Source organism: Bacillus rossius, chromosome 2 (genome assembly GCF_032445375.1).
Source record: "Bacillus rossius redtenbacheri isolate Brsri chromosome 2, Brsri_v3, whole genome shotgun sequence".
NCBI lineage: Eukaryota > Metazoa > Arthropoda > Insecta > Phasmatodea > Bacillidae > Bacillus > Bacillus rossius.
Genome location: NC_086331.1, coordinates 129,386,169 through 129,400,862, shown reverse-complemented (window position 1 = coordinate 129,400,862; position 14,694 = coordinate 129,386,169). Strand labels below are relative to the sequence as shown.

Genomic DNA, 14,694 nt, shown 5'->3' with positions numbered 1-14,694 from the left:
TAAGTATACAAATCATAATGTGTGATTCTTTAAATCGGGACAGTAACATGTACGCGAATATTTATTGAAGAACATTTACTTTTAAAAGGTTTTGAACAAAGCAGCGTATGGAAATATATACATTTGCTACAGAAGATTTCTCCAAAATTAACATTAAAACACATATGATTCAAAATGTTTCTTAATCTTTATGCTAGATTAAAGCATATATTTGTAGTCACTTAATCAAGTAAAAAACTTCTTCTTGAAGTTTTGGACGCATTTTTTTTTTGAAAATTACTTATTCAAGTAACAGTGGTAATTGACATTGTTGGAGCAAGTTTTGAAAGACGGAGAAGCACTGCAGACCAGAGTGTAGCAATGAGTTGTTACTTGCAAGTGTGAAGGTCTATGTTGCTTTCACAGATCTTACACTTTACGTGGCAACACCAGATAAACTTGCAGTGACACCTCTTGATTAGTTTCACTACCTGAAATTAAAAACAGAAAACAATGCACAATAATTTTATTGTGAAAACGAAACATATTTGAGCACTAAAGTAATCAACGGATTGAAAGTTTTTGACATAAATGGTGCAGTGGCTAATAATTTGTTTCCAAATGTATTGAACCCAAAAAGCTTACAAAACAATAAAGTTTTAGGAAACATTAGCAAGAATGAATTAACAGTTATTTCAAAGATTTGAAGGGTACTTGTGCCGATCAGCAAATAACCTCCAACCCAAGTATGGATAAACATAAAAAGTACCCTTACAAAATATGTACCTTAAAACAAATGACAAAGTCCTAAGCTGGATTAGGAATGGCTACTAGAGGTGTGTTATTGTAGGTACAAGAAAAGTTAAATTTTATCTTTACGTCTCCTTTAATTATTATCCTTTCAACTGTAAATAGGTACATTATAAATAGATACAAATAGCTTCTTTCACAAAATGCTTTTACATAATTGAATAAATCGCTCACACATGTATAATACTGATCCCTGCAACTGTAACATTCAATACTTGTAGAAAAATTATAAGTATAACACGAAACCACTATATTTTACATTATCAGGTCCCGTAATCGGACTCTCGCAAAGCAAAGCTAGCCAGCTGTGAATGACAAAAAGAAAGAGAGTCAAATAGATACAGCGCATCATGCCTCAAACGGCTTGAACGTAGACCAGACAACAATACAGAACTGGCAAAGCAAGATACAGTTACAACATACAAAAATAAAAGGAATTGAAAATTTATTGAGCCACAAAACCGTACGTACCACGAAACAACTTGACATGGTTACCCTATTGCAAAATTCCAAACGTATATTTCCAAGTGGCAAGCCGAAACAAATAATTTAGAACAAATTTCAAAAGGCTACATAACGATCACATGACGTTAAGAACAGGGCCACAACCTGTTGGTGCCCAAGCACACAAACCCAAGTTCCGCGAAGAAGTTTACCATGTCGAGAGCTCGCCAGCACAGTACCCCAGACTGACTTAAAGAGTTACAAAAGGAACTACATGCTGCTCAAATGCAAAGTGACCCGACACTATCGGTGGCTACAGCTGAACAGGCCTCCAGACCCAGCGCCGAAAATCCTCCAATGCCGCGCCCCAGAAGGGGAACAGCGCAAGCGCAGAAAACCAGAAGGGTGGGGGATCAATTACCAGTTGGAAGGAGAAGGAATCGTGACATATTTAAAGGGGAAAGGAGGGGGAATGGGTAGGAGGGGTGACGACCACGCCGCGCCGAATTCAAAGTACAAGACGTCGTCATTACAGATTATTTAAAGTTATTAAATATGTAAGCTGATACAATTAAGTAAAATCAATGATCTAAATATGTTTGCTTCAGCACATTTAAATAATCTTAAAATAAATGTTGCTAAGCTAAAAATAAATACACGTAAAATATGTTATATGTCTGCATATGTATAACGAATGTAACTATTTTAATTTACTTCCTTCTGACAAAGTATTTCGTATGACTTACAGTTTGCAGGCTTATCTCTCACGATCATAACGGTATATTCTAGCGTGTCTGCCTCTCTGAGCGTATTATTAGTAGTTTACATTCCATGATAGGTCACCAGCTTTGACTCCAAACGCAATACTATCTAAAAGTTCACTGGTTTTTTCCCCCCAGAGTGTACTAATGTGGGCTGTTATAGAGCACAATCCTGCTGTCAGTAGTCCTATTTGATATTTTTTCGTTAGTTGCTAGTAGTAGTGCTAGAGTTTTTTTTAAGTTAAGCCTTATTCTAAGTTTATTGAAATTTCTTAAATTCAGTATACTGTGGAAGTAGGTGTGTTAAAACCTTCGCATCTGTAGCACAGCATGGCGCCTTTAACAAAATATATTTAGTTCAATATAAAAGGTTTGGCTAGTTGGTAACTTTCAATTTCCAGAAAGCCAACCAATTAATAGGGACTGGAAAAATTCACGGTTTCAATGAGCACTAGGATAGACTCCACGATTCTCTATGTACTCGGACAACTAACACCTGGTCATTGGCTACCGACTCGGGACACCTGTTTACTGCGATTCTTATGATTCGATACTTCTTTTGTTGAGTGTTTGCCATTGGCTCAGAGTCCTTCAGGTAAATTGCGGCCCAATCACTGACGCAGCATTAAGCTAAACGAGTTTGGATTTCAGCCTGTCTCGAAAGGAATCCGCGAATTTTTCCGGTCTCTGCCAATTAATGATACAGTTGACATATGACATATTTGACTATTGAGTGACTGTGTGACAGAGTTGTGACTAATTAAGGCAGATGCACACACACACCCATGCCTTAGCCGGGACCCGAACTGGAACCCCTCGTGCTGTAAGCCGGCGTGCGCTATGCAGGTTGGTTGGCCAATGTGGCACCCTTATAACATATGCTTATATGTATGCATACATAAAGAAGCCCGATTTTTGTAATCATAAATTTTTTAAAGGCTCAAATCAGGCAAACATTTATTGCTATTTTAATCATAATATTTATTTTTAAGTTTCAATATTATATAAGCATGTACCTACAACTCAGCTGCAAGAGATACTGCGTGGCGCATCAAAGCTTAGTGCTCACCATTAGCTACTGCACGCGAGTATTCTTCAAAGTATTTGAAGTTTCCTCGCATTTGCCACGTTTTTAATATTCACACTTGCTGTATCTGACACAACATGATCCCCGTAGCTGAGAATGGATTAAAACCAAAAATAAAATTCAAGAACTAAAATCATATGGAAAAGCTTTCAAATGTAGCATGTTCGTCTTCGAGGCTATACTTCAGTTTGTAGATACCTGCGAACCGAACCCAGAGAATGCAATTACTAATGCATATCAAAAGCATACGCCACATAGTTTCTAAGTGTTTATAAAAGTGGATACAGATATAATTCATGCACCTCTGTCATATTCATTGCCTCAAGAACCTATTTTATATCAAAGTCCTAATGCGGTCAACAGTTTTTATGGATAAAAGTTGAAAATGGCAAACAAGTGCAGAACATTTATTCAACTTCAGAATCAAATCTCTAGATCCATCTGAGCAGGCCAGCTTCGAAAATGCGTACAAATGCTGCTACTGTGCCTCAGAATTCACGAAAATCAACATTTACCCAAAATATCACAACATTCCCAGGAATATATCTCAGCGCCACCTGCAATTCCGTTGATCTGCTGCCCAAGTAAATGGTATTTTCCCTCAAAGTTATTTACGATGAAAAAGTTATAATCAATTAGCCAATTAACGAAAACAAAGACACATACAAGAAAAGACCAAAGACATGAAAACAAAAAACTGTTTTAGAAAGGTGGGCGGTAGATTCTTCATCCAGTTTGCCGACACATTTCAGTTCGTGGGCCGATATCTGGCTTCGCTCTCCTTATACTTCCGTGGTACAAAACTCCACAATCCATTTAATTGTTAAATATCAGAGCATGTACACATAAACACACATTTCCATGCGATTGCATGGACAAATGAGGAATGGCTTGATGAGCCGCGCCTGCTAGGAATTGAGGCCTTCTACAACCGATTTCCGTATTCTAGTATTACCTAAGCCGATACATAGAGATTGGACCACTTTTTCGTATGCCTTGCTGGCCAACTACAGAGCATTGCACACTACGCCTGCCATACGGTCTTTCACGATGCGGCTTACATATGCCCTACCTATATTCATGGTTTGCCTTACGCATACTATGAGGCAATATTCGATGTGCCTTACGCATACTACAGGGCCATAAGCAGATCGCAATAGACCTAATAATGGGCCATATGCGGTGCGCTTTATGCATACCGTGAAACTTTTGCATTGTTCATTACGCATAACATTAATACATATGCGGAGTGAGTTACGCGCACAACAGGGCCAATTACAAGCATGTAAGCTGAGAGAGTCCGATCCAAGAAGCCTAATGTTCAGCCTTAGAATCATGACGTCTACCATAGGTAAATGCTCTTTACATTTTACATTAACTATTGTATCAGTTACAGTAATACCAACCAAGAATCTCCGAACCATGAGGTTTACTCTATGAGCCTACTCTGTGTGATTTACACTTGCCATAGTACCTTGCTCAGTTGGCTTCATTACTATATATACAACGATCTTCGGACATGGTAACGTTCAGCTACGATACTAGTAAACATTATGTCTGATCCTCTCTATGCTTCATGTCTTCCATAGTACCTATTAAAGCCTAATCGATGAGGTCATCGACTCACGAAGAACTTTTGATGCAAAAACTCGGAACATGTTGTTAAAATTGGGAAAAACAGGTTCGGAAAGTATAGCCCAATAAATTAATCGTAGTTTTAGTTATTAGATACTGCTTACACTATTAATTAAATGTCTAGCCACATTTTAATCGCACCTTCGTAAGTTCACTGTTTTACTTACCACACTGAGCTCGGCTGGACAGTGTCTTTAATTACTGTTCGTCTCTTACCACGTGCCTCAGCCCAAACACACTTCTTCTCACTCTCCGCTCTCTATCGCTCGCCAAGGGGACACTACCCTCTTCAGTTCATTGCCCAAGGATTCGCTGGTGTCGCCACTGGCCTCTGTCACTTACTTACCAGAGTTCGGTGTCGTCTTATATACCTGCTAGGTCCTGCCATGGAAAGGTCTTGTAGACCTCCAAAGTGCTGCGTCATCAGAATCTCCGACTTAACACTCGAAGCTGCGAGAAAAATGGAGTCCTAGTTACGCCACTTCTCACGACGGTGTGCTCTCGGGACGCGCAGAATGTACCAGGTGGGAGAGAGGTTCCAGACTCTTCGGGCAGTCCACTAATCGGATTTACATGTCGGTAGGAGAGGGGTGGGCGCTACCTCTATTGCGACCCTTCACAGGCTGGCATCTCAGCTGACGGGCCAACCTCATCGCTAGCCGCGTCGAAACTTGGTAATGGCTACCAAAGTCCCAATTGCTATTACATAGAACAGAAGTCTTCGAGCCACAATGTCTTCAGATACGGAACACTGTACACTTTACATCTACAGTACTCCCAATATAAGCGTATGAGATGATAGTCTCTGAACATCAGATTATAATATATAATCAATTGCAGTCATGTTCATTATGTGACCCCGAGCAAAATGTAATTAAACACAAACAAGCCAAAAATATATAACAAAATTTAACGGTTACATAATTTAGCATGCGTTTACCTTCACTTACGAAAGTTACGACAAACTTATGTTTGTACTTTAGGTACCTTTACTTCAACTCACATCGACGCCCAAATCGACGGACATACCAATGCACACATTTTGCACTCATATTCACAGATTTCAACGAACATCTTCGTTCTTATCTTCGCGCAACGCAACGCACACTTTCGAATTCATCTTCGCATAATTTGACGCACATTGACAAACATCGTCGCACTCATCGACCCACATCGATGCATATCGACTCTCAGTTAAACGTCAATTCGACACATTTATTGTGCGGTTAAACACGTATGGCAGCACTCGTCAATCAAGCCACTTACTTTCGTACACACTCAGACAGTAGGTCAACCAAAATACGCCCACTCATGGTCACCAGGGATCTATCTAAGTTTGTTACATTTAGACATCCAGCTACCTACTTGGTTTCACACAGCCAAAATGTAACCAATATGCGTAGGTCATCTCTTAACCACTAGGCCACCAAAGTGACTACATTAAGAGTTCTTCAATGTTCACTTGAACGCATACACCAAGTTTACAATGTACACGAACTAAACGATACCAGCTAGCATAAACAAAGACTTGCGCGATAGCAATTAACACCGCACTACTATCGATTAGATACCGGAATCGATCCGAACAGAAAGACAAAGAAAATATGATTTGAATGATAAAACAAATTTTAGATATCAAAAATAACAGCTCATTTATTCCTTTTATATTTCATCACTATCATAATTTTTTACTCAGATCCAAATCCCAAATAATATATTGCTTGTTTACAAGTTGCACTTCCAAACACTCATCTAATATGTTTTAACAGATCCTATATAGTTTGGAGAGTGATATATCTATAGTCATAAAACAAACACTGTATGAAACGTATGGCCTGGTATAAATCACCAAGATTATGGCCGTAGAGTACCTATGCCTCTGGGTTTGGATAATCTCGTTTTTATGCTTATAATTGGCCCCATCGTGGGCGTAATTCATACCGTGTTTGTCTTCACAGTATGCGTAATCGACACTGCGTATGGCCCATGGTATTCTTAAAGCACACTGCATATGGCCCTGCGGTAGGCGTAAGGCACGCCGAATATGGTCCATATTATGCGTAACGCGCTCCATAAGGTAGACATAAGGTGAACCATGAAGGTCATGTGATAGGCGTAATGCGCACTGTGTATGGGCCTTTGGTACCGAATTATATCTACTCAGTGGGGTAGTTTTCTTATATAGAGTATTTGTTCGTAGTGAGGATGATCAGTATGTAGAGAGGGTATGATACACTAATATTATTTTCGTTAGCTATCTCAACTAAAGTTTAATACAGGAGCATTGTTTATTTATGGACAAATTGTATGTTCATTAGTTGAAATCATTTTAGTTAAAACATTATTTTCAAAGCCTCAAATCCTTTTTTGCATTGACCAGGCATCAAACAAGTATACGAATCAATCAACTGATTTTTTGTATTTAAAAATATATTTTTTTTTAATTTGAAAAATTTTCCTGAAAGATTTAACTGATATTTGCGGATTTTAAAGGTGACTGCTACTGATTAAGAATAAAGGAGCAGTATAAAAGTTATAAATACTATTTTCTATTGTCTGAATTATTTGAGAAATTTGGAATTGTTTCCGAATTTGGAGGTTGATTTTGAAAGTTTTTTTTTAAACTATGGCCAAGATTGTGGCTAGTAAAGAGTCTGACGACCTGGTGATAAACACTTGTGAACTATAGCGGATATCAAGTGAACTGAAGTAAGATGGTGAGCGACTGTGTAATTTTCTAACAGAAAGAAAGTAAATTTTTCATGTGTTGTTATTCAATTTTTTTTTTACTAAAAACAAAGTTGTATTTGTCAAAATGATCACTTAGAGTATGTTGGCTGAACTGTGGTGAGTAGATTCATACAATGTAATTAAAGTTTTCTTCTAGCCACTAGCTTAGGCCGCGATGATTATTTATTTCCGCTACCTCTTGTATCTTGGCTCACACAACATCATGTACCATTAAACATGTTGCAAGTTACGATGCTATTCTTTATTTGTTACCGAACGCTATGCCAAGAAGTAAGTGTGGAATGATCCAGATGCCACGAGAAAGGCTGTAGAAGTGGTTTTGACACCTAACGAAACGAAAACATCAGCTAGATAAGCCTGCAAAGTAAACAATAAATTCCGAAATTCCGGAATTGGTGTCGAAACTTTCTATACAAACCAAACCTCGACATAAGAAAAATATTTTCTGACTCTGAAGAAAATGCTTTGCTAAATTACATTAAAAATTAGCATAAATGAACTATGGTTTGAAATAAGGTGTGCGAGACTTAGCACATGAGTTTTCCTGTGGGAATGACAACAAATAATCGGAGAATTGGGACGAGCACCAATTAGCTGGAGAGGAATAAATGAGGGGATACATGATGCATCACACTGACTTATTAGGTCCCTGAGACCCACTAGTATTAGCAGAGATACAAGCTTCATAACATCAAATGATGGCGCTTTTTTTTTTCCGATAATAATCGCTTTGGGACCATTCCACCCGGTCGCATTTGGAATTGGAATGTCCACAGTCCAAACTACATGGAAAATTGTAGCTTCAAAAGGAATGAACTATGCAATGATATTGGAATCTTTTTGTGGAAAGCCTACCTTTGTAACATTTTCAAAGGAAAATAAAACCCGTATTTTACACGAAAGAAAAAAGTGATGCAAACATAGTTTTAAAAAATGGAACTATTTAGATTGTGTATGCTGTGTATGTAGGTTAAAAACATTGAATTAATGTAACATTTATGCATAAAATTATATTGTATTCGTAGAAATGACAACTGTATTCTTCAGTTATCTTTCAAAGCTATTTCCCCCTGCATTTCAAGGTACAAGAGGGTGTGTTCATAGTCCTACATGACAGAGATGTGAAACATATAAATAAAAATAAAAAAGTTTTACAATAATCTTTATTAGTTATAATCATAATTTGTCAGTACAACAATTATAATTAAATTAAAAAAAAATTAAATCTAAAATGTGTTTCATGGTACAACAGTCCCTTCTGCAACTAATAAAAAAAAACTAATAAATTTGATAAACCGAGACTTTGGTATCATCGTGTGTTAGTGTTTATCTAATAATATAATACGCATCTGGGTAGTTTCCGTAAAATCTTATCGAATGGTAGTTCGAAAATCGAATAACATTTTTTGTGGCCGGAGATTTGGTACGTTTGCTGTGTAGACTGTTTTGAACGTCATAACGAGTAATTATCCAACACGTCTTATACAACTGCATTATTACTTACATAAGCACAATTTGATTGTGTGAAAAATCGGGTCACCGGTAATTATGCTGTTGGGGTAACGAAGTGTTTTGTAGTTGATAACACGACGCATACCTAGTGGTTTTCTCCTGCCTTCTGCAATATGCAACGTGTCCGACTCTGATCCTGACTGGTCACGTCAACTGAAAGATAATGTGACATTCACGAGTTGGCCTCTTCGTTGTTGGTGGCGTGTGAACCTGCTGGCATCCAAATTTACCAATTACTATCTGAATATCCGGTGAGATTCATTCCCACACCGTCCCGCAGTCAGCGGCTAGACCTCGAAAATAACTGCAACTGTAGCTCAACTACTACATTTACCACGAAATTAATTTTCATAGTTGAGTTATATTTATGAACTGGTTATAATTTTATGTTACACTGGAATCATTACAGCCACTACAAGACACTTCCTTCACAAAACTTACTTTACGACACTTAATTCATATCACTTCATGCCACTCACTTCACAGCATTCTCTTCAAAATAGTTACATCACTCACTTCACTTTAGCTTACTCAATGACACTCATTTTGTTTCACTGATACACTTACACGTAACTATCACATCGCGACACTTATATGACTATACAGACCTTTTAACTCCATTGGTCGAGATGCCATACAGCTTTTCAGTCAACAAAGCCCCCGATGTCATATCTAGAACACAAAATAAGGTATATGTAAACTACTTTCAGTCGAGACTTGAGAGTTGTGTACCAAAATATCCATATCAAGAAGCCTACACTAAATATTTTTGGCCGCACCCAGCTACAATCAAGAATTTATAAACATCCACAAGAAAAACTTGCTTCACAAGTTTTGGTCTTCAGACACCCATGCCATGGCAAGCTCCAACCAATAACATGCTTTGAATACAATAATTATTCCATGTTTAAATTTCTTTCAATGGTTGCGGCGGCTTAAAATTAGTTTTGAATAAGAAGTTTTTCGAAAATAAAACTTTATCAGCCCAATATGTCTCTTAGATGGCTCAGCTACCTGGATTTCGACATATTTTTTTTCCGAGTTTACATTTGCTCAAATAAAAATGAATAATAACCAAAATGAACAAATATTTTTACTCAACCACGTCTACTGACAAGTTTCAAAGTGTTGGAGTTATTCAGATATGAGCGCTGCACTCACGTTTGATGAACACTATGAAATAGGAGCGCCGTGCAACCGACTGTCATGTGGAGTTTCGGTGTTATAATGGTCGCTGGTCGCTATCTTGCCTTTTGTGATTTCATTACTACCGTACCATACGTGCTGACATAGACAATGACCTCGTCTGCCATATTCAATTGGCTATCTTGGCCACAATACTTGATGTTGTAACATCATGGCTGACACCTTATTTTAATGTGATGCCAACAGTTTCATCTCGTCCTTCATCTTAGATCAACTGCACTGTATTTCGTAAACATGATCCAAACAATTTTTAAAATATAGAGATTTTAAATGTTTTAAAACATGCAATAAAACTTTCATCTAGGTCCTCGGTTTGATTCTCGAAGGGTGAAAAACGAACGGCAGAGCAAATTTTCTACATGACGCCGATCAGAAGACTGATGCCCAACATTATCAACCAGAGAAATACAGGGTTGCCTTGCCCCATCGCTATAGCATCATGACAGCTATTTAGGACAAATTATTATATTTCAAATGTCTGTTAAGTGTGCACTTGTGTCAGCTGCCATCTTTCTTTCACTTGCCATCAGTCAGAGTTGCTAATGTCAGCCACTATATGTACCGTCTGGTGAATTGGTGCCGTATTGTCAGTCACTCTCAAGAGTCCGGCATTTTGGAAAAAAATTAAATTTGATACAAAATAATTATAAAGAAAACTCGTTCAGTTGTGTCCCTGTCAATCGACTATTCGTATAATCCGATCTGTTTTAAGAAACAAATTCAAAAATAGCTTCGCACAGTAACCAAAGAGAGCTGTCTTACGAACAATCATGTTATAACCCAAAAATCTTTTTCGTGCGAAAAATACTAGAATGAATTAATTGCTTTTATTGACGCACACAAACGTAATTGCCCGTACAGCGAGCACGTGTTTGCTGAGACTACACAATCATGTGATAAGTCACGCCACGCGACAAATGGATTCGACAAGTGACGTGTGTTTCAAACATTTTTTTAAAAATATATGGACGATTTTATTTCAGTGCCTTAAAGGCGCCTTCTGGTCGGGGTCTATGTGTGTTGGGGTGATAAGCGCGACGCTCGCTGGCGCTTCTAGCGCGGTATCGCTTCTATGCGCAATGCTCTGAACTGGCGCGTAGTCTTCTCATCATTTCAAATGCGAAATTTTTCTAGACGTAGATGAAGTTGCCGTACACATCGAGGTCGATGCTGCTGATGTCACTGGAGGTACAAAATTTCCCTCTGCTGGCAACACTGCTTTCTTTGAAGTCACCGCAGTTGCTGCCATCGAGGTCACATCCACCATCACTGTGTTTGACATTGCTGAAGGAGCTGTAAGCGCATGTGACGAGGAAGCCATCGGGAACTGCGTCGCTGGTGTTGCTGCAGCCATCGGAGGTTCTTGGTACTGATGGTTAACTGATAAAATATGTTGAATGAAAGCCAATATCGACCACCCATACAATCTGAAAACAGTGGTAACAATGCATTCTTCCTTCTTTATACGGTATTATTGATGAATAGGGCTACAGGTATAAAGAATATTGTTTGGTACAAGAATAAAAAAGTTATAAAGAGTTAAAAGTCTGAAAATTATGTTTGCTTCACTAAACTGCAGCAAAGCACTCGAATATATCGATTGATACACACCAAGAAATAAAAAAATTCTCAAAACTTAATATATCTCTTCATATAATTAGTTAGGTGGCACTTTCAAGTAGTTACATGCGCTAATAATCCATAGGCCTTTAAAATACAGTATGCCCATAAAATTATATCCCAGTTATAAATTTCAATAGTATCAACTGTAAGTGTTGAAGAGTTTTGGGTCAAGGTCACAATTAAAGAGTAACTCAACAGTTTTAGATAAGCACATGTGTAAGAACTGATTTGTTGTTTTCTCGCTTGCAGCGCCACCTAGGCAAAATGGCGACCTCAGAGGATAAGTCATTTTGTGTTCTGCAATTTGCTAAGAGTGATTTTGTATTTTCAGTTCAACGTGCATTTCGTTTAAAATTTTATTGTGGTCCCCAACGTGGCAAAAACATCCGTCGATGGTGTAGGCAATTCGAAACGACCGAATTTGTTTGTAAAGGGTCAAGCAAGGAATGACCAAAAGTGTCTGTAAAGGATGTTGACCTGGTAGTCCTAAGAAATCTGTTTGGAAAGCAAATCTTGAACTGCAGTTACGAAAGACCACCGTGTGTAAGGTTTTAAGAACACGTTTATACATGCGTCCATACCGGTTACAGTCGCTACATGCTTTAAAACTAGATGACTATGGTGTACGTTGTAACTTTGCACTTCAAGTGTTTGAGTGGCAAGATTACTTTCTTGATCATGTGGTGTTCAACTATGATTCCTTTTTTTTAAAAATCTAAATGAGTAGTTAAATACCCACAATGTTCGTATCTGGGGGTCAGAAAATCCTCACAAACTTGTAGAACACATAGAAATTCCCCAAAATTAAAAGTTTTCTGCGCTTTGTCCCGTTTTGTTTCGTTGAAGCTACCGTAACAAGGGTGGCTTACCTGGATATGTTGAAAGAATGTCTCTTTCACCAATTAATAGAGGGTGAACCTGTAAACTTTATTTGGCCACAGGATGGAGCCCCTCCCCATTAGAATCTCTTTGTACGAGAGTGGTTGAACGCCGAAGACCCTGACCGTTGGATTGGTCGTAAAGGTCGAGACGACAGGGCTTTTTTTTCGCTGGCCTCCATGTTCACCTGACATAACACCATGCGATTTTTCCTTCGGGGCTTTATAAAAGATCGTGTCTACGTTCTGCCGCTACCTAATGATTTGCCAGAGTTGAGACAAGAATTTAAGAGGCTATTGCTTCCATTACTCCGGACTTGTTAACAAAAGTGTGGAAAGAATACTTTAGGTTATATGTGACCCGTATATCTAAGATGCACATATTGAACATTTGTAAGAAAAACCAGGTTAGTTTACCTTCAATTTGATTAATCATTTGTTGTAAATAGTCTAAATTAAACTGAATATACCATTAAAACTGGGACATTCATTTATGGAGATTCTGTAAAATCACTCCAACCTCATAAACCAAACCTATAATAGGTTAATATAATGGGAACACTGATAAAAAAAAACTCTTAATATCGGCTATTTTAGCATTTGTGGGGCATAGAAAGAGGCCACTGCCAACTTTAATTTAAAACTGTTTTCGGTCACAGGGCCTTCACAGACTAGCTGAGTAAGATATTAGTAACATGAAAAAAAAACATATTTTAATTAATTAAGTTTCGGCACACTTATAAAAATATTCAACATATCCTCCCTCTACATTATTTACCAGGCAACTTACCCCCACCACTTCTATCAAAGTATATATTATGTCTATCAGAGAGATGTCATGCCAGTCAACTTGTATCTGCCATATTTTTTATCGTTTCCTAGAATGCCTTGCCCACATATTGGTTTATTAATTACCCGCTTGAGTACAGTAGTTTCTATCATAGTAGTTTCTATCATCAGATCGTCAGCTGTCTTAACGTCCGCCATATTGTCAGCCATTTTGAAAGTCCATTATTTTCACTAAAAAAATTGGGAAGAAAGTACAAAGATCATTAAAAAGAAACACCTATTATTTTGATCGATTCGGCTATTTCGGTCCTTGGTTCGATCCTTAGACAATTCTTAAAATGTTATCTTGGTTTAAAAATACTAATTAAATAAATTATATACTCAAATTAACATTTGACCATAAAAGTCTAGGTTTCAGGTTCAAGAAATAAAACCATACATTTTTATAAATAATATTTACTACACAAATTCCATTCTACTACAGTAACTCATTCAAAAGTTAGCGATTTAATAAACACCTACTTCTGTAACAGGTTGAATTTAGTTATTCTAAGCTCCTGCCGAATTACCGAAGACTGTTTCAAGACAGATTATTTCCCTACATAGTCTTGTTCTTCATGCAGTTTCTCGGCACTGCGCTTAAAAGACTGCTTCACTTCGTTTAAATTACAAATAGCTAACGAAATGGAATTAATTGAGATTTTCACTGCAGACAATACTAAATTAAATTTTGATAGTCAAATTTTAATGTAAGTCACTGGGTTCGGACCTAGCTAAGTCATTCAAATAAAAATGGCGATGGATTCTTCCTCCATGGAAGCTTCTGGCAGACTGACCTTTCACCACTAATTCCAAGGCAGATATTATATCAGCCAGTATGACGTCAAGGTGGCCATCTTGTTTTCGTCTGCTGGAGGCCGCTATCTTGGATCCGAGATGTTGTTTTCGTATACTAAAAGGAGCTGCTATCATATTAGTCTCATTTTTACCCACTAGAGTGTAGTAGTATTTACTACTGTGTCATCCACCATCTTGTCGGTTGTCTTGGTTGCCATCTTCGAAATTCATAATAATTAAGCTAGAAATTCAGAAATAACTCCAAAAATCATTGAAAAATCACTTATTAATTTACGATTGATTCGAGCACCATGGTTCGATTCTTTATCAATGCAAAAAAGATCATTTAATTAAATTTACCAGAAAAGACAGGTTCAAGAAA

The 14,694-nt window shown here is 37.6% G+C and overlaps 1 protein-coding gene across 1 annotated transcript in view; it reads right to left on the bottom strand.

Annotated features, from left to right (window-relative positions):
* Positions 1-225: 225 nt before the first annotated feature.
* The window catches only part of LOC134528991 (protein Wnt-16-like), a 79,109-nt gene continuing 64,640 nt past the window's right edge, over positions 226-14,694 (bottom strand). The window contains exon 7 of the mRNA XM_063362659.1: positions 226-470. Within this exon, the coding sequence (XP_063218729.1) occupies positions 369-470 (102 nt within the window). The 3' untranslated portion in view covers positions 226-368. The remainder of the gene's footprint in view (positions 471-14,694) is intronic.